General features: G+C 49.4%; 2 protein-coding genes across 2 annotated transcripts; both read left to right on the top strand.

The window, feature by feature from the left end:
• The first annotated feature begins 3,739 nt into the window (after positions 1–3,739).
• CCNO (cyclin O) lies at positions 3,740–7,414 on the top strand. Its single transcript, XM_065598924.1, has 3 exons — positions 3,740–4,209; positions 6,129–6,314; positions 6,820–7,414. Exons 1-3 carry the CDS (start codon positions 3,871–3,873, stop codon positions 7,273–7,275), a joined length of 981 nt encoding a protein of 326 aa, XP_065454996.1. The 5' UTR covers positions 3,740–3,870; the 3' UTR covers positions 7,276–7,414.
• A 3,565-nt stretch (positions 7,415–10,979) lies between these two features.
• MCIDAS (multiciliate differentiation and DNA synthesis associated cell cycle protein) lies at positions 10,980–18,537 on the top strand. The gene is made up of 7 exons (XM_065549932.1): positions 10,980–11,465; positions 11,714–11,799; positions 15,433–15,588; positions 15,735–15,811; positions 16,136–16,415; positions 16,768–16,878; positions 17,154–18,537. The coding sequence occupies exons 1-7, from the start codon at positions 11,264–11,266 to the stop codon at positions 17,604–17,606; spliced, it is 1,365 nt and encodes a 454-aa protein (XP_065406004.1). The 5' UTR covers positions 10,980–11,263; the 3' UTR covers positions 17,607–18,537.
• The last annotated feature ends 1,253 nt before the right edge of the window (positions 18,538–19,790 follow it).

The raw sequence follows: 19,790 nt of genomic DNA, 5'->3' as shown, positions 1-19,790 counted from the left end.
TATTTGCTTTGTTTCAGTTTAAGGTATTTATTAGTAGGGTACTAGAAATTCAAGATCAGGTTCTGAAGCTGTATGGAATAGCTTTTAACTGCTATACAAAATAGCTTGTCCTGTTTAGATATGTAAAAACTGAAAACAAAACAGATTTTTGTGCATTTGCCAAAACATTACTTCACTGTTTTGTACCTTAAGCTGTAGATTTTATTCCATAGCAGATTTAAGCATTACATTTTAAGAATATTGTCATTTTTCTATATGGCTCACTATGATGAGATGGAAACATGGGAACATAAACTGCAGATCAGTAGTCTTTAGCTTGGGGATTTCATTAGGAATTTGAAATCCTAACATTGTTGGGTCTGAACACAATATTTACAGACAGAGGACTAATGCTGAAGTTTTCTTCATTTAATAAATATTGATTCCTATTTCCAGGGGGTTAATAGTATTTCTTTCCACCTGAGAAAGACAGGGCAAGGAGGAAAACCCAACGTGCTCTTGAAAGATCACAGTATACAAAACAGAACAAAATATGTTGAGCCATCTAACACATTCTTTGGTACACCTCTACCCCGATACAATGCTGTCCTTACCGCGTTATAGGTGACACCTCGTTCTATCAAACTTGCTTTGATCCGCTGGAGTGTGCAGCCCCACCACCCTGAAGCACTGCTTTACTGCGTTCATGTTATATCGGGCCACGTTATATCGGGTAGAGGTGTAGTAACAGTACAGATTTACAAAGCCACGCTAGAAGAAGGTGCATTTTTTCTATTAAAGACCACTAAAAAAGGCAAAATGATCAGCCAAGTGTGATTTAGTAAAAATTCTATAAAAGTAGCCAAATTCTCCTCCCAGCTACGCTTCCCTAGGTTGTGGAAAGGTTATTGGTGTTCTGAGCTCCTAGAGAAGCTGGCTAGTGCTGGTTTTTTGTTTTGTTTGTTTTTTTGTTTTTTTCCCTTTCACCACTGTAAAGTGTACTAAGTTGCCTTTTTGAATAAGCCATTGATTTTTATATGTCCCACAATGAAAATATCACTTCTAACCCTTTAATTTGGAGCCAGAATCATTCTTTTGTTTTCTAGGTGTATTCATACTTTTACTATCAGAGAGGTTTTCAAACCTATATGGAGATCACTTTTTATTTAAAAGTGATGTTATGCACAAAAAAATTAAATGTACAACCCCACTGATAAAAGTTCAAGACCATAAACCATTCATCTTAATAGTTCCTATTGGTTGCTTTGGTGTGTCTTACCTTTACATCTTGTTTTTCCTGTTGAAATGCAAATAAGAAATTGATTTAAGTAGTCCGATTACAGAAAACATGTCTTCTCCCACACCTGTTTACAATGTGGCATGTTAAATGTAAATCAGTCTTATTTTTAAATGACTAAACTCTAGTGAATGTCTTGGCTAAACAAAAAAACATAAAAATAAGAATGATTTCTGAAGAATAAAAGTTTGCCATTTATGTCAGTAAATGTTGGTGGGATTTAAAATTCCACAGCAGTGAGTGGAGAAGGTCCTCATCCATTGGTTTGTTTGCTGTAGTATGTTTTGAGAGAGAAGGTGGATGAGGTAATATCTTTCATTGGACCAATTTATGTTGATGAGAGACAAGCTTAAGAGATTAGAGATTTTCTCCACCTGCATCTGCTCTAAAGTTTGTGTTTCTCAACAGACTTTGGGTTAATAAAATACACTACCTCACCCACTTTCTTTCTCTGACATCCTGGGAGGAATACTGCACCAACAACATTATAGATAAAACATCTGTTGTCACATTTAACCAAGAGTGCAGTCTTTGTATTTTTTTTCAATGGGGGCTAGTGAAATTCCTAATAAGGAATCTTATCTATGAAAGCTATTGGAAACTATCTACTAAAAAAGAGGTCAACCTGCTATACGGAAGAGCAGAGGTACAGAAACTACAACTGATTACAGTGACCTTCAGCTCCTATAATGATCCTCGCTCCCTGGGTAGAGAGACAGCCTTTGGGTGATCTTTTGATAAACCTTCTATTTCAGCCCTTAGCAGTAACTTTGATCTACTTAAGGCATTTAGCAGACATAAACTAAGTATAACAAAGGTGGTGATCTCAAACAGAAGTCACTGTGTGGCTCTTTGGAGAATGTATTTTATTGTAAAGATAGTGCTGTGCTTTGTTCTCCAGGAGCATCGTTGGCCTCATGGCTCGAGGTAGGGGGCCTACCTCCTCCCCCTCTCCTCGCTGCTTCTGCGCTCATTTGTTGAAGTTATTAATTCACTCCCCGGGGAGCCCTCCTTCTGCGCCTTGCCCGGCCCACGGCAGGCGTGGTCAAATCAAATCCCATAATCCGGGTACCGCTGATAGAGCAGCTGCTTGGCACGCAAGCCTTAGTCGTGGCTCTCTAAAGGAAGACGCTGCCGTTTCCCTGCTCTGGCCCATGACTCTACTTGGGGAATAACGCGAGCCAGCCGGTGTCAGTAGAAAGTACCGCTGGTGATATGTTTTTGTTTTTTTTCCCCGGAGATTCGTGTCTCCTGGTTATTGCTTCTGTATCGTCTGCAATAGGAAGTAACTGAAATACATGAGATCCCCTCGTGCAAGTTGGCAACAGGCGAACCTGAAAAACGGCCTGACAGAAAGGTGGTAGGCAGAAGACATTTGCCTTAAATCCCTATATAAAGTAACGTTCTCACGTAATTCCACCACTTCCATTCCCCAGTGTTACAGCATTTAAATGGTTCTCTGGTCAATAAAATATTGAATGAAATAGCCAATGGGTTTTCATCAAAAATGGAGAAAATGTGAAGAAAGGTTATTTCTGGTTATTTCAATTATTATAATTCTAACTGATAGTTGATCTATTTTATATGTATACAAATACGATCTACTGGAAATCTGGAATAAAGATGCTAATTCATACAGAGCAAGACTGGTTGGATTCCCAGCTGTTAAACTCGCAGGAGTCTTTGTTTGTTTGTTGGCATCAATCATTCCCTTCCGAAACAACACAGCAGGAAAAGTCCAACAACTTCAACCGCTGTGTCTATTTCCCTGCCTGGGGTCGCCACAGCAAGGCGCTGAGGTTTTGCGGAGAGTTACCGATGATACTTTAGATTCCTAAAGCGAAACAAACCCCAGTTCTCGTCACAAATTCATCCCTTCAGTAGCTGCCTGCGCACGTGTTACTGCTGGGGCGGGGATTTAATTACTAGAAGGAATGGGTGTTACTTCAGCCCGGGACAGGAAAAAAAATCCTCCATCTCATCTAACTCATCCGATATTTAGCGCTAACCTTGACGACGCATTCTCCAGGCGTGTCTGGAGAGGCCCGATCCTACCAGACCCACGGGCAAAACTCACTGACTTCAGTGGGCGCAGGCCCTCTGTGGTAAAACCAGCCCCGGCAGCTGTATCCCTGTGTCCAGCCGGCTGCACCGTGTTTATTACCCAGAACGGTCCCTCCCATCCTGGCCCCATCGTCAGTGCCACAGCGTGACCAACTCCTTGCCCAGGGGATTTAGGTGCTTCAATGACGGAGGGTGAGAAGTGCCCTCGCAGGGGCTTTCCCCGACAAGGCTGCGCGCTGACAGAGGCTGGCTCAATACTAGCACCCAGCGGCGCTGCTTGGGGCTCGGCGCTGCTGCTGCTCAGCCTGGTGCCGAAGCTGCTAGTGCTGGCGGGGTGGCAGCGCTGCCGTTGCCCCAGCGCCTGGCCCCGCCTCGGCTTGCGGAGCGATGGGCCGGGGCGGCGAGTGGCGCTGGCGGCCGAGCGGGTCTTTAGCCGGGAAAGCTCCGCGGGTGATGTCAGCAGCAGGGGCTGGGCGGCTGCTAAATAGGCGGGCGCCGCGGCAGCCGCCTCACATGGGCCGGGCACCGCCATGGTCACGCACCCGCTGAGCCACGAGCGCCCCGGCCGGCCGCGCAGCCCCCCCAGCAAACGGCGGCGGGCGGCGGGCGCGACCCCCGAGGAGCGGGCTCAGCCCCTCTGCCGCGGGCTCGGCCTCCGGACGCCGGTGAAGAAGAGCAAGTGCCCGAGCTGCCCCGGGGAGCGGCCGCTGCAGGTCGACGCCGCGGGACCCTGCCACCCCGGCAGCCCCGAGCCCGCCGACCGGCTAGAGCTGCAGGCCTTCCGCGACTACGGGGCCAGCTGGTACCGCTTCCGAAAGGGGCTGGAGAGCAAGTTCCACCCGCGCGAGCCTCTGGCCCAGCAGCCGCAGGTAGGACAGCGCGGGCGGGGGTCGGCACAGCCCGGCCCGGACACCCCCCGGCGCCCCGCACAGCCCGGCCCGGACACCGCACGGGCCCCCGCTACCCGCCCGGCCCGGACACCCCCCGGCGCCCCGCACAGCCCGGCCCGGACACCCAAAGGGCCCCCACCGGCCACCGCGCTCCGCACAGCCCGGCCCCGACATCCCACGGGCCCCCGCGCCCCGCACAGCCCGGCCCGCACACCCCACGGGCCCCCGCGCCCTCACAGCCCAGCCCGCACACCCCACGGGCCCCGGCGCCCCGCACAGCCCGGCCCGCACACCCCACGGCCCCCGCGCCCCGCACAGCCCGGGCCCGACATCCCACGGCCCCCGCGCCCCGCACAGCCCGCCCCGCACACCCCACGGGGCCCCGCGCCCCGCACACCCCCCGGCGCCCCGCACAGCCCGGCCCGGACACCCAAAGGGCCCCCACCGGCCACCGCGCTCCGCACAGCCCGGCCCCGATATCCCACGGGCCCCCGCGCCCCGCACAGCCCGGCTCGCACACCCCACGGGCCCTCGCGCCCTCACAGCCCAGCCCGCACACCCCACGGGCCCCGGCGCCCCGCATAGCCCGGCCCGCACACCCCACGGCCCCCGCGCCCCGCACAGCCCGGGCCCGACATCCCACGGCCCCCGCGCCCCGCACAGCCCGCCCCGCACACCCCACGGGGCCCCGCGCCCCGCACACCCCCCGGCGCCCCGCACAGCCCGGCCCGGACACCCAAAGGGCCCCCACCGGCCACCGCGCTCCGCACAGCCCGGCCCCGATATCCCACGGGCCCCCGCGCCCCGCACAGCCCGGCCCGCACACCCCACGGGCCCCCGCGCCCCGCACAGCCCGGCCCGCACACCCCACGGGCTCCCGCGCCCTCACAGCCCAGCCCGCACACCCCACGGGCCCCGGCGCCCCGCACAGCCCGGGCCCGCACACCCCACGGCCCCGGCGCCCCGCACAGCCCGGGCCCGCACACCCCACGGGCCCCGGCACCCCGCACAGCCCGGCCCGCACACCCCACGGGGCCCCGCGCCCCGCACACCCCACGGACCCCCGCGCCCCGCACAGCCCTGCCCGGATACCCCACGGACTGTGCTCTCCTCTCCATAGAGCACTGTCTGAAGCACGCCGGTCTTGTGCATTCATGCTGTGTGCTGACTCTCCTTAGACACGTCCAGGCCATATCACGGCACACACAACCCCCTCGCCGTCACTCTGTCTCTGCTGCACACGTGGACACTCTCACTGACACTCAGGCATCGCCTCTCTCTCCATGCACTGTCCTCACCCTCAGGCTGTATATTATGTGCACGGGAATCCCATTCTGTTCCATATGCATGTCCCCGCCTCTCGCTCTGGACGCAGCATCGAGTCCTGCAGCACCCTGGACACGCTCATGTGGCGCTGCTCCGTCCCGTGTGCCTGCTCTTTCCAGTCTCCCGCCTTCATCTCACCACAGTGCGGGCACATTCCTGTCAGTGTCCCCGGGAGCCTGTGCCCATTACTCGCACGCGCTCTCGCCGAACTCTGCACACGCATCACTGTTTAGCCTGTACAATATAGACACGTCCAGGCTACGCTGGGTTTTGCATACGTCCCTCTCCCCGGCTCTCTTCAGTCTACACATTGTATATTGCCTCGTGCTCTTCTGCATGTGCCCAGATCCTTATCCTGACTAAACATTCGGGCTATGGCAGTACAATGAAGTGCCCTGCTTGTGGCCACTGGGAGTAAGTAACGCCTTATATCACTGTCTGGCTACTTGAAATCGTTCAGCGTTACGGCGTAGCTGTCCGGACAGTATCTAGGGAAATTGTAGCCTAGTCTGTGGCAATTCCCAGTTTGCAGACGTATCACGTGGTTTACTGAGCTCTTCTCTCTCTTGCAGGTGACGGCGGAGGCCCGGTGTAAGCTGATCAGCTGGCTGATCCCTGTGCACCGGCACTTCGGCTTCTCCTTCGAGTCCCTGTGCCTGGCAGTGAATACCCTGGACCGATTCCTCACCACCACCCCAGTGGCTGCCGACTGCTTCCAGCTGCTGGGAGTCACTTCCCTCTTCATCGCGTGCAAACAGGTACTAGGCATGAGACGCGGGCGGCGGGGGCCCCTTTGGGTGCACATGACGGGAACGTCAGGCACCGTCGGGGAAGAGAGAATGAGCGGAGGACAAACGCTTCTCTCGTCCTAACTCTAGAGGTGAACTGAGCTCTGTGAACAACAAGGCTGATGCCACACGAGATCTCTGGGGAAACCGCTCAGGCACGTAACCCTGCTCGAGTCGCGCAAGTTCCTCTGCTTTTTAAAGAAGGTTTCACGCGCACCGCGCTGGGTTTGTATCATTTCACTACGCTCTGCACGGCACTTAGGCAGTGGCAGTTTAGCTCTCTGATGCTGTGGCCTGCCTGCAGCTGATGCACTGCAGGGCATGCGAATGCAGGGCCGGCCTCGTGCTCTGAGCTGCCTTCTGCCCTGTTTGGAGCGCGGGGGAGCGGGTTGCTCTCTGCCTGTGTAGCAATGCTGTATTTGTTTCTTGGGCTCTGCTTGCACTGCAGTGATGTTTCTGCTGGCGTGTCTTGCAGGTGGAAGTGCATCCGCCCAGAGTGAAGCAGCTCCTAGCCCTTTGCTGCGACGTCTTCTCCCGTCAGCAGCTCTGCAATCTGGAATGCATCATCCTAAACAAACTACACTTCAACCTGGGGGCACCGACCATCAACTTCTTCTTGGAGCACTTCACCCACCTGCGTGTGGAGTCCTGCCAGGCAGATACCAAGGAGGCAAACAATGCCAAAGCTCTGGCCAAAGGGATGGCCGAACTTAGCATGGCCGACTATGCTTTTAACAAATATCCCCCCTCCCTTCTGGCCATTTGCTCCCTGGGACTGGCAGACCAGATGTTGCACCACCAAAATCCACTGGACTTGCATATAAGTGGCTACCCGGAGGAGGTTTTACAGGACTGCACGGACAAACTGCATTTACTGGTGTCTTTAAACGGAGATTCTTTACCGCATGTACTACCCCCTGGATATTTCTGAAAAGTGCCTGCAGCTGGGAAGTTAAGCTAACTGGACCAATGCACTTGAAACCCTCTTATGGCATCCAAAGCATCTGTGAATTTTAAGAGCAATTTGGTTCCTTTTCATCAATGCATTGTATTTTTAAAACTAATAATTGCTATACCTCTAAAGATAACAGTATTGGCCTTATTCTCTTACTTAATTGACTAATCAATGTATTATATTTGTATTTATTTGAACTCTACAATGTTGGTTTAGAGTTTTGATAGATGACAAAAATTAAATCACATTTTGCACATTTAATTACTGTATGTTAGTTGCACTGACAGATTTTATATATCTACATTCAATGTGTAAATAGTGTATATAATCCAAGTACTGTACAGTTTATTTATTTAGAAAATGGTTCACTAAGCACACTAAGTTCACTAACAGAAGCCACAGGAAGAATAAAAGAACGGTATAAGCATTTCTTAATAAACTTTTTGTCACTGATCAATGATGGTCTGTTTCCTTGCAATTGTGTACATATTCCACAGAGGAAATTCATTGCTAAAGAATTAACAACAATGACAGGTCTTAAAAAATACCAACCAATAGAAAATAATCGTGCATTATTGTATTATTTTCCATTAAAATATATTTGCATCATCTTGCTTGTATTCTGCATCTGGAAAATTAGATGATGTAGCACAATGAATGAGCCCCATTCTCACCCACCACAAGTACCTTCACAGGGGTACTATTCCCCCTTTTTCCCTGGGCAGTGCAAGTCCATAATATGGGAGCACAAAGTATCCCTGACTCTTATTGCCTGGGTGCATCTAGTTCCAGGTGTGCTAGGGGCACTTTCTGGCTGAGGGTACCGATTCAGCAGCTTCTCACTGCCATAGGTCCATTGGGGAGAAATGGCTCACTTCTGGCTTCACAAATATTGTGAAGAGAACAGCACGATGTGGACAGTATTAATGACACTGCCATCTAAACGGGTTTGTAGACATCTCCAATGGGCTTTCAATCTGCCAAAAGCACATTCAACAATCATTCTACACTGTCTGGGAATGTAATTAAACAGTCTTTTGTCAGGGCCTCTGAAATCATGGTACTGTTTGATAAGCTAAGACAAAGGGAGAAATGCAGGGTTCCCAAGAATAATGGTGGGGATAGAAACTCCGTTTATGACAATGTCATTTGGTGGGACTAGTGTCCCAGCCTGTCCATGGATGTAGACGCCCGATCAGCAAAAAATAATTGCATTGTGAATTTTTTCAGTGCATCTCACACTGACAGTCATAAATTGACCTCTGTGGTCCACAAGGGCTTGTATAACAATTATTACCCTTTGTGCTTTAGGTACTTATGTGTTCGTTGAGGAGGGCAAACTATGGGCACCTGAGTCCCATCAAGGGCCCTGGTGCAGTTTGGAAACCACATTCTCTGACAGCCAGCAATTACTTTAGGAATATCTTTTATGCCCACCACCTTGGGGTAAACCTCTGGTCTGATTGCCTCAGAAACATCTGCCACCATTTTACCCATCGTCGACTTCCCCACACAAAACTGGTTGGCAGTGGACCTGTAGCAGTCTGGGGCAGCAACAGCAACCTGCTTCAGGACAGGCAAGTCACGTGTATCTTATACTGGAGGGTTGGGACATGCTGATCACAAAGCTCCAGAAATGTAGCTTTCTTCATGAAAAAGTTCTAGATCCACTGTTGGTCATCCCAGGTCTGCATGACTATGTGATCCCACCAATCTGTGCATGTGGCCCTGCATCAGAAGCACCAGTCTGTGTGGGGTAGGGGCATCAGCAGCTCTACTGAGAGTCATAAGCAGCATCAGCCAGTTCAAGTCTGTCATGCCTGTATTCTCCTCCTCCAGCTCCATTATAAGCTCTGTCAGGTGCCTTAGGTGGGTCAGAAAACACCGCCGAAATGTCCACCAGCACTCATGGAAGCTCTGCCCATTTCCTGACACAGGAGGGAAAGCGCTGCGCAAGCAAAAGAAGTTCTTGAAAAGGTGCCTCCTCCGTGTCACTGGCTCCAGTCGCTGGGAGTACGCAGACCGAAATGACGCCTTGGCAGGCTGTGTTGGTGAGCTGTTCAAACTTCTGGAAACCTGCAGCGTGGACAGTCAAGTTTTCCCACAGTGCACCACAGTCAAAGCGCTAGAGTGGCCACGTTGCACAAAGGAGTCTGTGCTATGGCTGGTTTGACTCAAGTCTTTGTGCTACAGTGTGCATAATAGAGCCCCAGGTTCAAACCCCGGGGTTAGGAAAATCTTAATTTAGAGTTAACAATCAGTATGGATGCTCAAGCTCTGTGTTCTGTAACCCATGGTCAGCTGACTCATGTCCCACTAAACCTGGGCTTACATTGCAGTGTAGACATCATTGTTTCTCCTTCTTTATTCTGCTATCAACCTAGTTTTAACAAAGTTTTTGATCGGTCCTGATCCTAAAAGGTAATGAATGTACTAAGGCATAAATGGACAAAAACAGGGCCAAGTAAAGTCAAACCTATAGCTTGATTTTGGAAATGCAGTCCTGCAGATACAGTTTTAGATAAGGACCAAAATGCTTCCAGGGGGGAATCCAAATGTTTCAGTCTCTTAAGGCACCTTTACCTGAGTCACTTGTAATGTTAGGAGACTAGAAAGCCTACCTGTGTAGAGAGTGCAATGCATTTAGATGTGTCACAGTCATTTAAAAATGTATATTGACACACCCAAACAGGCCTGTTTGCATTTATACTGTAATGTATAGTAAACCGCAAGTAACAGATGGTTTGAAAAACCTCACTGCCTGCTTTTTGCTAGGGTCCTCTCCTATTTTGTAGGTCATTGTGGAGGGCACTAGTTATTCATTATTATTATTTATTTATATTACCATATGGTCTAGGAATCTCTGTCATGGACCAGAACCCCATTGTGCTAGGCCCTGTACAAACACAGTTGCTACCCGTCTTCTCTTTAAAGTATGAGCCACCCGCTAGCAGGTCCAGGTTGTGCATTTTAAAAGACATCATATCCTAGCCATCATTACAGTTAGTTGTGTTGATCTCTTTGTACACAGGGCTATTACTGAAGTTTGTGCTTCAGAAAACACCGTCTTTTTCAGATACTGGTGATTATGTGTAGCACAGCACTCTGCAAACCGGAAAAAACAGACAGGTGGATACAATCTAGATGAGGGGGATATTGCAAAGAATAAAAGACAAGGGGCCTTGGATTTAAAATTCCTCTGGACCACGCACTAGACAATGTAATATAAGGAGGTATCCTGCTTTGGTAGAGGGATAGTTTGGAGGATATAACGCGGTTTCACCTCTGATGTCCATGATTCTGGAGGAGTTACATATTTCCCCCCCTTTTTGTCAGAGTCATGTTTTTAATACCTGCACTTATTGAATGATAGTGTCCTGCATGGGAAGGTCTTTAGCTATGGCCCAGGTGAGTTCTTCTCTCGCCCATCACCGTGCTGTGTGAGCCCCTAGCCTGTGACTCCCCAGCTCTTTGCTGTGAGCCCCGTCAGATCCCTGGCTCGCTGGAGCCAGAGAGTCCAGCCGAGCAGATTCTGGTTCGGGGCTGGGCGTAAGCCAGCTGGATACGGCCCTGTGCCGGCGCCAATGTGCGCTGCAAGGGCGCAATGCTGCCGCTGCTGCAGGACGCAGGCGATGCCCTGTTGCCAGGTTGACTGTTAGCGCCTCTGCAGGGCGCAGATTGTGCCAAGGCGAAGGCGCCACCTCTGGCGCTCACTCCGCAGCCAGCCCCGCCCCCGTTCTCCATTCACCCCCCTCTCCGCTCCCCCTGGACCCGCTGCCCTGGAGACCGGTCGGGGCCCCTCCAACGGTGTCAAAACCAGCCCCGTAACGGCCATGTGCAGCCTCTGGGCCGGGCGCTGGACGGGTTTGCCTGCAAAGAGCGTGTCGGAGAGAGCCGCGCGCGGGGAGAGCCACGGGGTCCCAAAAGCCAGAGCTAAGCTAAGGCCCCGGGTCCAGCCTGCGCCATGCAGAACCGCAGCGGCAGGAAAGCCTTTGACAGCATCTGTCCCAACAGGGTGCGAGATCTGTGCAGCCGGCTAGGCAAGAAGCCAGCCAAGCTCGAGAGGAAGGTGCGTTTGGGAGACAGTCCCGCGCCGCGGAAGAGCTTTGCCAGCACCACTCCAGTGGCAGTTTACAGAGACCAGCCTCCCGACACGGTAGAGCTAGGTGAGTTGTGGTGAATGCGAAACCCCTTCCCCGCTTTGTGTGAAAGCAGGAGTCCCCGGGCTTGTTCCTAGCCTCGTCTGGGCAAGGACCAGGGCAAGAGCGGAAAGTGGGTGTCAAAGGGGCTGCTGCGCTGTCCTGCACCTGTCGCCTCCAACGAACATTTGTTGTAAATGTCTGTTTCTCTGCCCCCCAGCACTTGCCACCTACAATGAACATTGTTGTAAATGTCTGTTTCTCTTCCCCCCCAGCACTTGCCACTATCGACTGGCAAGATTTAGCAGACTGCACCTCGGTCTTTCAGCAGGAGACTTCTAGTGTTGCAGCTGCCCCGCAGGTAACTGAGGCCGAATTGACACCCCCTCACCTACCCGGAAACACCCCCCCCCCCACTAGGCAGCCTCTGAATATCCCCCAGTTTAATTCAGATGAACTTGTTCCTCAACTTAATCTGGCGCACGGGCGTTTGCAAAGGAAGAGGAGGCATTTCCACGCACGTTTGAGACACTTCTCTTACCTCCTTCCTCTAAGGCAAGCTGCGGTTAACAAGCCTTTAAATGAACGGGCAGGTAGCTAGGATGGCTACTTGCTATATCGAATCCGCTCAGAAATAGTGATGGGTGGGGTTTGTAAACTTCAGCTTCTTTAGAAAAGATCAAGGCATTCTGGTAGCTATCAGTGCAAGCGGTGGACGAGTCTCTGAATATATTGAAGTGCTTACCCTTTAATAGAGCTCCCTTAGGCAATTCTCCTGCTGACTTCTGGGGCAGTTCATAAGGGTTAAGACGTAGCCATCTTCCCAAAGCACCCCAACGAGTCCTTGATTCCCTGGCTGCTGCAAAGGGAGGGGAGCTATTTAATGAGCTCGCTGTGTATTTCGTTTGGAAGTATCACCTACAGGTCAGTCATGCCCCGAACAGCAGGCTCTGCACGTAAAACAAGGCGAGCCTATGGACAAGCAAACAGGGGCCAAGCGACCTTCTCTTTGCAAATCCGGAGTCAGACAGGACCATCTTCCCCCTGGTTCCAGCTCGGAACAGGTGTTGGTTCCACCCCTTCATTGAATGCCGCCGGCGTCAAGCTGAGTGTTGGCTCAGCTTCATCCCCCTGCTCTCCCATCTGTCCCACCCTCTCTCGTTGTCGCAGATGGGTTGATTTAGGGACGACGAGCAGCTCTAGGCTGTATGGCGAAGACGGAGGACCCAGTGCGGGAATTGGAGAAGGGGGCACTCAGTGCCTGTGTTCTGGAAACACCTAGGTACTAAAGACAGACATTGGCCTCTTTCTTACTCATCCTGGTGCTAACATGGAGCATACTCCAAAGCCTGTTGCAATCAGTGGAAATATTCCCAATGACATCAGTGAGCTTTGGATCTGGCCCATACAGACCCTCCAGCGAGTAAAGCAGAAACCTCTAACACAGAGGTTCTCAAACTTCATTGCATGGTGACCCCCTTCCGACAACAAAAATGTACTACAACCCAGGAGGGGGGCCTGAAGACGGAGCCCCCCTGAGCCCCGCTGCCCTGGGGGTGTGTGCAAAGCTGAAGCCCAAGGGCTCCTGCCCTGGGTGGGGGGGCATGTGACCTTAGCCCTGGGCGGTGGAGCTTGGGCTTGGGCTTCAGACTTGCTGGGGCCCAGGGCCAACACCAACCTTGGCAACCCTATTAAAACGGGGTCACGACCCACAGGTTGAGAACCGCTGCTCTAACAGAAATGAACCGCCTTGGGTTTCAAAAGGGTCAGAAATCAGCCACTCCTGAGGCTGAGACTCTTCCTGAAATGGGATAAGAAATGTGTAAATCAGAATAAATACCGCCTAGCATTTTGGAAGCAATCCACAGACTGGGTAAGTGGAGGGCTAGTAGGGACCTCTGCTCTCCATTGTTTATTCCAAGCCATTTAGCCCTGCTAGTTTATGCCACCATCTCTTTCCTCACATGATTGTCCTGCAGGGAGGGCGGGGGGAGGACCTGTCTCTTGCAATGTTTGTACCACTCCTAGCACAATGGGGATTTGATTGTGATTGGGGTCTCTGGATGCTATTGTAATAATATATTCATAGCTAGCTCTTCTAGGGGACTTTTCATCAGTAGAGCTCAAAGTGTGTTACAAAGGATGTCAGTATCATTACCCCCATTGTACAGATGGGGAAACTGAGGCACAGTGCAGGGAAATGACTTGCCCAAGGTCACCCAGCAGGCCAATAGCAAAGCAAGGAATAGAACCTAGGTCTCCTGAGTCCCAGTCCAGTGCTCTATCTACTAGCCACTAATAAAATGAATGAAAAATCCTACAATACGGTTTCAAAGCTCCCTGCATTAGATACACCATTTGAAAAGTTTTGCAGCACTCTCTTTTTCCAAGCTGAACTGAATTACAGAGGCTGTGTGAATAGGCATTTAGCTGAATAGTGCTTTGCCCCTTTACTTGTCAAAACACTCCATTTTGGGGGATTGAAATGAAGATAAAATTACTGGGGTTCACTCCAAAAGTGTGGGAGATCAGAAAAAGATAACTCTGGTACAAATGTAGGAAAGGGGGTTATTGATAGAAGTGCTTGCTCACTGGGAGAGTGAGTGGTGCTGTAGTTATAGTTCAGGACCACTAGGAGTCAGGCGATCTGAGTTCTAGTCTGTCATTCCCAACTGTGACAGACATCTCTTTGCAGGTCACTTACCCTCACTGAGCTTCAATTCCCCCATCTGTAAAATGGGCACAATTTCTGTCCAAGGTCTCTCCATCTCTCCCTCCTTATGTTGCTCTCTTGAGTGGGGTTATTCTTTATTGTGTCTCTTGCGTGAACGGGGCTATTCTGCAGCCGTCATTGTTGGGGCAAGACTTGCTGAAAGAGAGACACTTTTGCACTGCACCTTAAAAGTGACATATATTGCTTTCATCCTGATCTCCATTTTTAAGGAGGGACTCCTGCCACAAGAGTCTTGTCCCTAGGTCATGTCTTGCTATGTATTTATGATACACCCAATGACTTTGGTATCCAGACCAATAAAGCTAGGCGCAGAGCTTCATTAATAGCAGCATCCCTGTTGATCACAGTTGATGGGTGATGGAAAAGGGAGATGGTTTCTAAGATAGCTAGACCCAACCCCATTCAGGCCTTGAAAGATTAGGATAAGGACCTTTACCTGGATCCAGAATCTGAGAATGAGAGCAGAGTGGTATCTCCTGGTTGCTCTGTCTTAGCTAGGAGTCTGGCTGCTGCATGTTTAAAAGATGAATACATAAGATCTGAAATAGAAACGGGAAATATATATATGAAAGACACATATACAGCTAGCTGTGTCCTCTGCAATACCAGCTGAATCTGCGCGGGAGGATGCCAGAGAACACAGGTGGAGCTTTTGTTGTGTCTGGAACTTTATGTTGTGTAGTGGAGCAGACAAATAGATGACAGAATGTAGCAAGAAGACATTTTAAAAAGGTAACCGTGCACATTGTTTTTTGCACAATTTTCTTTCCCCTTGGTGTAATCAATACCTGCGTGAAACTGCACACGAGCTAAGTTCATATTTTAAAGGACTGTTATTTGACAGGATGCTCTTTGTCCACACCGTGCTTCTGGCCACGATCACAGATGTACTGTTCATACAGAATGCTATATGGGTGCACAAGAAAAGTGTGTTTTCTTCCATCCAGCCAAAATCGAGAGAGAGAGAGAGAGAGAGAGATTGGAAGAGAGGAGAGGAACTGTGCAGGAATAAAGCGATCCGCAGGAAGGCAAGAGGTTCTCTGTGAACAGACACCCGCCTAGGCGCACAGAGAGCGAGGTGTGGGAGAAATGCTGTTGTAGCACAAGTGCTCAGGTTAATCGTTCACCGACTCTGGAGGAATGGGCAGGCTGGACGAATATGGTTGGCTCGTGTTGCTAACCAATGAGAATAGAATAAGCAGCCTATATGGGGGCCCCAGGGCAGGCAGGCTGCAGCCCAACGCGTGCCATCATGGTTAACGGATCAGAGATTGCTCTTTTCTTCAATTACTAGTCACCTGCCACATTTACCTTTGTACTGGTAGAGGCATAAAGTGCTGCGCATCAGCTATTACACTAACCATGGCAGTACAAGCTTGCCCTTTCCAGTGTCCAGCTTGGGGACTAGAGTTCCAGGTATGTGAGTGTGAACACAACAGAGTGTGTGAACACCGACAAGCAAATCGAAGCAGCGCTGGAGACCCGTCCTTAGTGTGTGGGCAGATTTGATTGACGAATCTGAATGCACTGATTAACTTGTATGTTTCCTTTACATGTTTCAGAGCCACTGCTTGCAACCTGAACCCGAGTTCGACTTCCAGGAGTTCAGAGATGCTGTCGATAGTTTTATATGTGGCAAGTACTTTTCTTATTGAATGTTAACACCATTATTCATACAGAGCACCGACTTCCTTTGGTCCCCTAGCTTCATACATTGCATTTTGGTCCCCTCACGTGCTTTTGTCTTTTTGGGTACCAGTTTAATTTGCTATCAGTTTAGTCATTGGACATTACATAACTGAATGCACCAATGTAGCATTCGTTAAGAAAAGTTTGCACTGACATATTGATTTTTTTAAAATATTGTCCAACCCCAAGGAAATGCAAACGAAATGTGTGTGTTTGGTACATACCAATGCTGTGGTACGTTAGTAGGGTGTCCAGACTTACACAACTGAATTAAACACCAGTTCAGATATTTACGGTTTTTCCGCGTAAAGAGATATGATCTCACTCTTGTGATTTCCTCCATAGACCCATCCTCCTTAATGCCCCCTCCACTGGACACTGAGGATTTCACTTTCCCTCTCGGCGACGGATCAGCCTTTAGCCCTTGTATTCAACCGTCACAAAACAATCCTCTTCCGCACATGAACTTGCAAAACTCCGCGGAACAGTACTGGAAAGATGTGGCAGACCAAAACCAGAAAGCGTTAGGGGATGCACTGGTGGAAAACAATCAGGTATGAAGGTAGAACGAATGCTCCTAAAATCATCCTGATCAGGTATTGCAGAGATTACTCAGACGGGGTTGTCTACGTTTTATATTCCTTCCAAATTACCTGGTCCTGGCTTGATAGCTGAGTGATTGCAAGTGTCACATATTGCGCCCCACTTGCTAGCTTTGTTGGGCAAAGTCGTCTTCTGAACGGTCCCTGGTTACTAATCAATACTATTTGCAAAGGTAAAGAGGCTAAATCGGTTTGCGTACGGTGTGTGCACACTACAGCGCCCGTGCACGCGTGTGAGCTGTAACCTGACTTTCTACGGTAGAGGAAATGTTTGATTTCAAACTGACACCTTGTCGTTCAACAGCTGCACGTGACATTAACCCAAAAGCAGGAAGAGATCACTTCCCTGAAGGAAAGAAACGTGCAGCTGAAGGAGCTAGCCAGCCAGGCGAAGCAGCTGGCCTGTGTGCTCGATGTAAGTGCTCCGGTTTCCTCCTGGTTTCTTTTCCAAAGCATTACTCACTATCCTCAGGGTATAAAAGTGAGCGATAATGGCAGCGATTCCTTTCACTGCACGGGGCTTGCAGCCCGGAGACCCCCAGGGGGCGCCCTTAGGCCAGAAACGCGGAGCCGAAGCCAAAGCTAAGCTCCCACGCGGGTATATTACAACTCCCCGGCCCACGCGATGCGCCCAGTGGGAGCCACGGCGATCGGTTTAAAGCAACCTGTTGCATTTTGTTTTACCCACAGAAACTGATGATCCACCAGCCCAAGGAGGGGGGCGACGCTTTCCTTCCCAGGAACTCAGCTAAGAGAAGCCTGGAGCAGCTGTACGCGGCTAGGCAGGAGGACTGCGCAGAAGTGGATGAAATCCTGAGGGAAATATCAGACACCTGTAACGCGGCGCTGCAGACTATTGATGAGAACCGAGAGGCGAAGCGCCCTCGGCTGCAGGCGGAGGCAACACGAGCTCCGGACAGCCAGAGCCAGGCTATTAACATGTACGGGGCGTTCAGCGGACTGCAGACTTGCAGCAGTCGCAGCTCGGTGGATCTGAGTAACAGCGAGCTGGAGGAAGGCGTGTCTTTCAGGACCTCCATCACAGATCACTGCACGATCCGGACACTAGCTTTCCCCCAAGGAAATGCTTTCACTATCAGGACAGCCACCGGGGGCTACAAGTTTAGATGGGTTCCCAGCTGAGCCAGGAAACGATCAGCTAACTACACTGGCCAAGGTCTCCAATGAAAACTTCGCACTGCCTGCATTGGAACTTAGCACTGTTCCGTCTACCCTAGTCCCCCGAGGTGACTTCCACTTTGTCTGTAGAAGAAACTGGAAGCAATTTTTTTTTTAAAGGAAAAGATGCATTTACCACAATAGAGCTGTGGTGTGTTTTTTCCTTTTAAGCCATTGTTGTGACCCTTCCAACTTTTGAGCAGGTTTAGAGAGATTCTTAAAGGGACACTGCCCATTTGGATTTTTTTAAAAACTCCGTAAATAGTGTGTGTGCCTTGAAACTTTTAAAAATTTAATTAAAATGTGAATAAGAGGTTCTCTGCTCCCCTGTTGGTGTTTACGAGGGTCTTTTCAGCAACTAACTAACTACACAGGGGAAACAGCAAAACTGACTGTACACACTAGTCAAATACACACCCCAAACGAACTGGAAAAAAAATTGCCTCAGCAACTTCCTTCAGTTATAGTGATTGTGGGTATTGTAACTAGAGCAGGTAGAACATTTTCAGACAGAAATGTGACTTGCAAGTTGTTAGTGTCCCTTCACAGACAATTATTTATTATCGGTAATATTACTGTTGTTGAGATATCTTTGAAAGAAATATGTTGCCTGGTTTCTTTCACAGCAATCTTGTTAGAACGAATGTGAGGTTCTAAAATAGTGATTTTAGATAGTGTGTGCATTTCCAAAGATGCTATCTGAAGTATATTAAGCATACTACACTTTATTATTACTGGCATTTTAAATCCGGGAAGTTTACAAGATCACATTTAGACACTGACTTGTATACAACTGTACATATATTTTACAGCTACTGTGAGCACTACATGGTTTTGTACATTAAATTACAATGGATTTTTAAAAATAATTGCAAGTAAACATTGTTTTGCATCAGGCATATTCATTTACTTGGGTTTGTGCAAAAATAACAGTGTGTTCAATAACAGTAGAAGAAGAATATCTTTCTTACTGGAACTTGTTCTGATAAAGCAGACAGCCTTAGGAAAAAGAGACGCTGCCTGTTAACATGCAATAGAATTCTATCTGGTAAAGAGAAGTGCAAATAGCAGTTTCAAAGGTTTGAACTGATACATTTAAATTGTAGCTACCAGTTCAAAGTTGTGTGGCTAGCTTGTGAACCAAATAACATTCCAATTAATATGTCATATAAGAAGTTTCCATTTCTATGGTACATAAGAGAATGAAGATCACAATCAGGGACTCCTTTGCACATCCACTGGTCCCTGCCCAGCATGGCTTAGCTGAGATTTTAAAGGCTCAAAGTCAAGGACTTCTCAGTTAAGGTTACAGTATCTGCCTGTTGCACAGGGCCATGCACACCAACAGAACTTTATAAATACATAGCATGATGATGAAGGTGTGACTTGCAGACAGTACAGTTTCCTGTGAGCAATGCTTCATCTGATCTGAGTGGCAGGCTACTTGGTAAAGGTGCTATCTTGCATCCACCAGAGACCGGTGGTCTTTGCAAACCACACCGTTATCCTAAAAATTAGAGTAGATATGGTCTCCTGCATTTAATGCAAATGAATCACAAACGTGACCCTCGGATGGTTAATCACATTTTGGGCACTGTGATTTTTTTCAGGCACCTCTAGAACTTGGGGACTTCATCAGCAGAGTCAAGGAAAGGGTAGGGATGGTTTTGTGGCCTGCAGCATGCAGGGGGTCAGACCAGATGATCATAATGGTCCCTTCTGACCTTAAAGTCTATGAGTCTATGAACTATGAGGGCTCAGTGCTGGCACAATTCCAATCTGGTTCCCTCCTCATCGGAAGCCCTTTGCCATCCGAACTGAAATGCCTGGGAACAGTGATGGCTCTGCTTTGGGCAGCAGAGGCAGAATCTGCTACATCTGTTTTCAGTGTGTTTAGACATCACTGTTACCATAATTCAGTAGGGAATACATTGATAAAACACACCAAATTGCATCAAAACCTCCAGCCTCCCCCCTCCAAGTTTTTATTAAAATAAACACAAAGCTTACCAGGTAAATACATAATTTCATACTCAATATTTATTCCTAAAATATAAGACGGTCCAAATGAAAAGCTTTTAGTTCTATAAATAAGACACAACAATATAATAATCCACTCCCCAGACTACAAGCTAGTGATGTTTACTG

This window comes from Chrysemys picta, chromosome 6, assembly GCF_011386835.1.
Source record: "Chrysemys picta bellii isolate R12L10 chromosome 6, ASM1138683v2, whole genome shotgun sequence".
Classification (NCBI taxonomy): Eukaryota; Metazoa; Chordata; order Testudines; family Emydidae; genus Chrysemys; species Chrysemys picta.
The sequence above is the reverse complement of the archived record's forward strand: the minus strand, read 5'-3'. Positions and strand labels throughout refer to the sequence as shown.

Excerpts from the sequence above, each read along its gene's own strand:
- MCIDAS (XM_065549932.1), top strand. The coding sequence starts at position 11,264 with ATGCAGAACCGCAGCGGCAGGAAAGCCTTTGACAGCATCTGTCCCAAC. Across the intron at positions 15,812-16,135 it reads GATAGTTTTATATGTGGCAA|ACACCAGTTCAGATATTTAC; the intron begins GTACTTTTCTTA and ends CAACTGAATTAA. Across the intron at positions 16,416-16,767 it reads CACTGGTGGAAAACAATCAG|CTGCACGTGACATTAACCCA; the intron begins GTATGAAGGTAG and ends GTCGTTCAACAG.
- CCNO (XM_065598924.1), top strand. The coding sequence starts at position 3,871 with ATGGTCACGCACCCGCTGAGCCACGAGCGCCCCGGCCGGCCGCGCAGC. Across the intron at positions 4,210-6,128 it reads CTCTGGCCCAGCAGCCGCAG|GTGACGGCGGAGGCCCGGTG; the intron begins GTAGGACAGCGC and ends TCTCTCTTGCAG. Across the intron at positions 6,315-6,819 it reads TCTTCATCGCGTGCAAACAG|GTGGAAGTGCATCCGCCCAG; the intron begins GTACTAGGCATG and ends CGTGTCTTGCAG.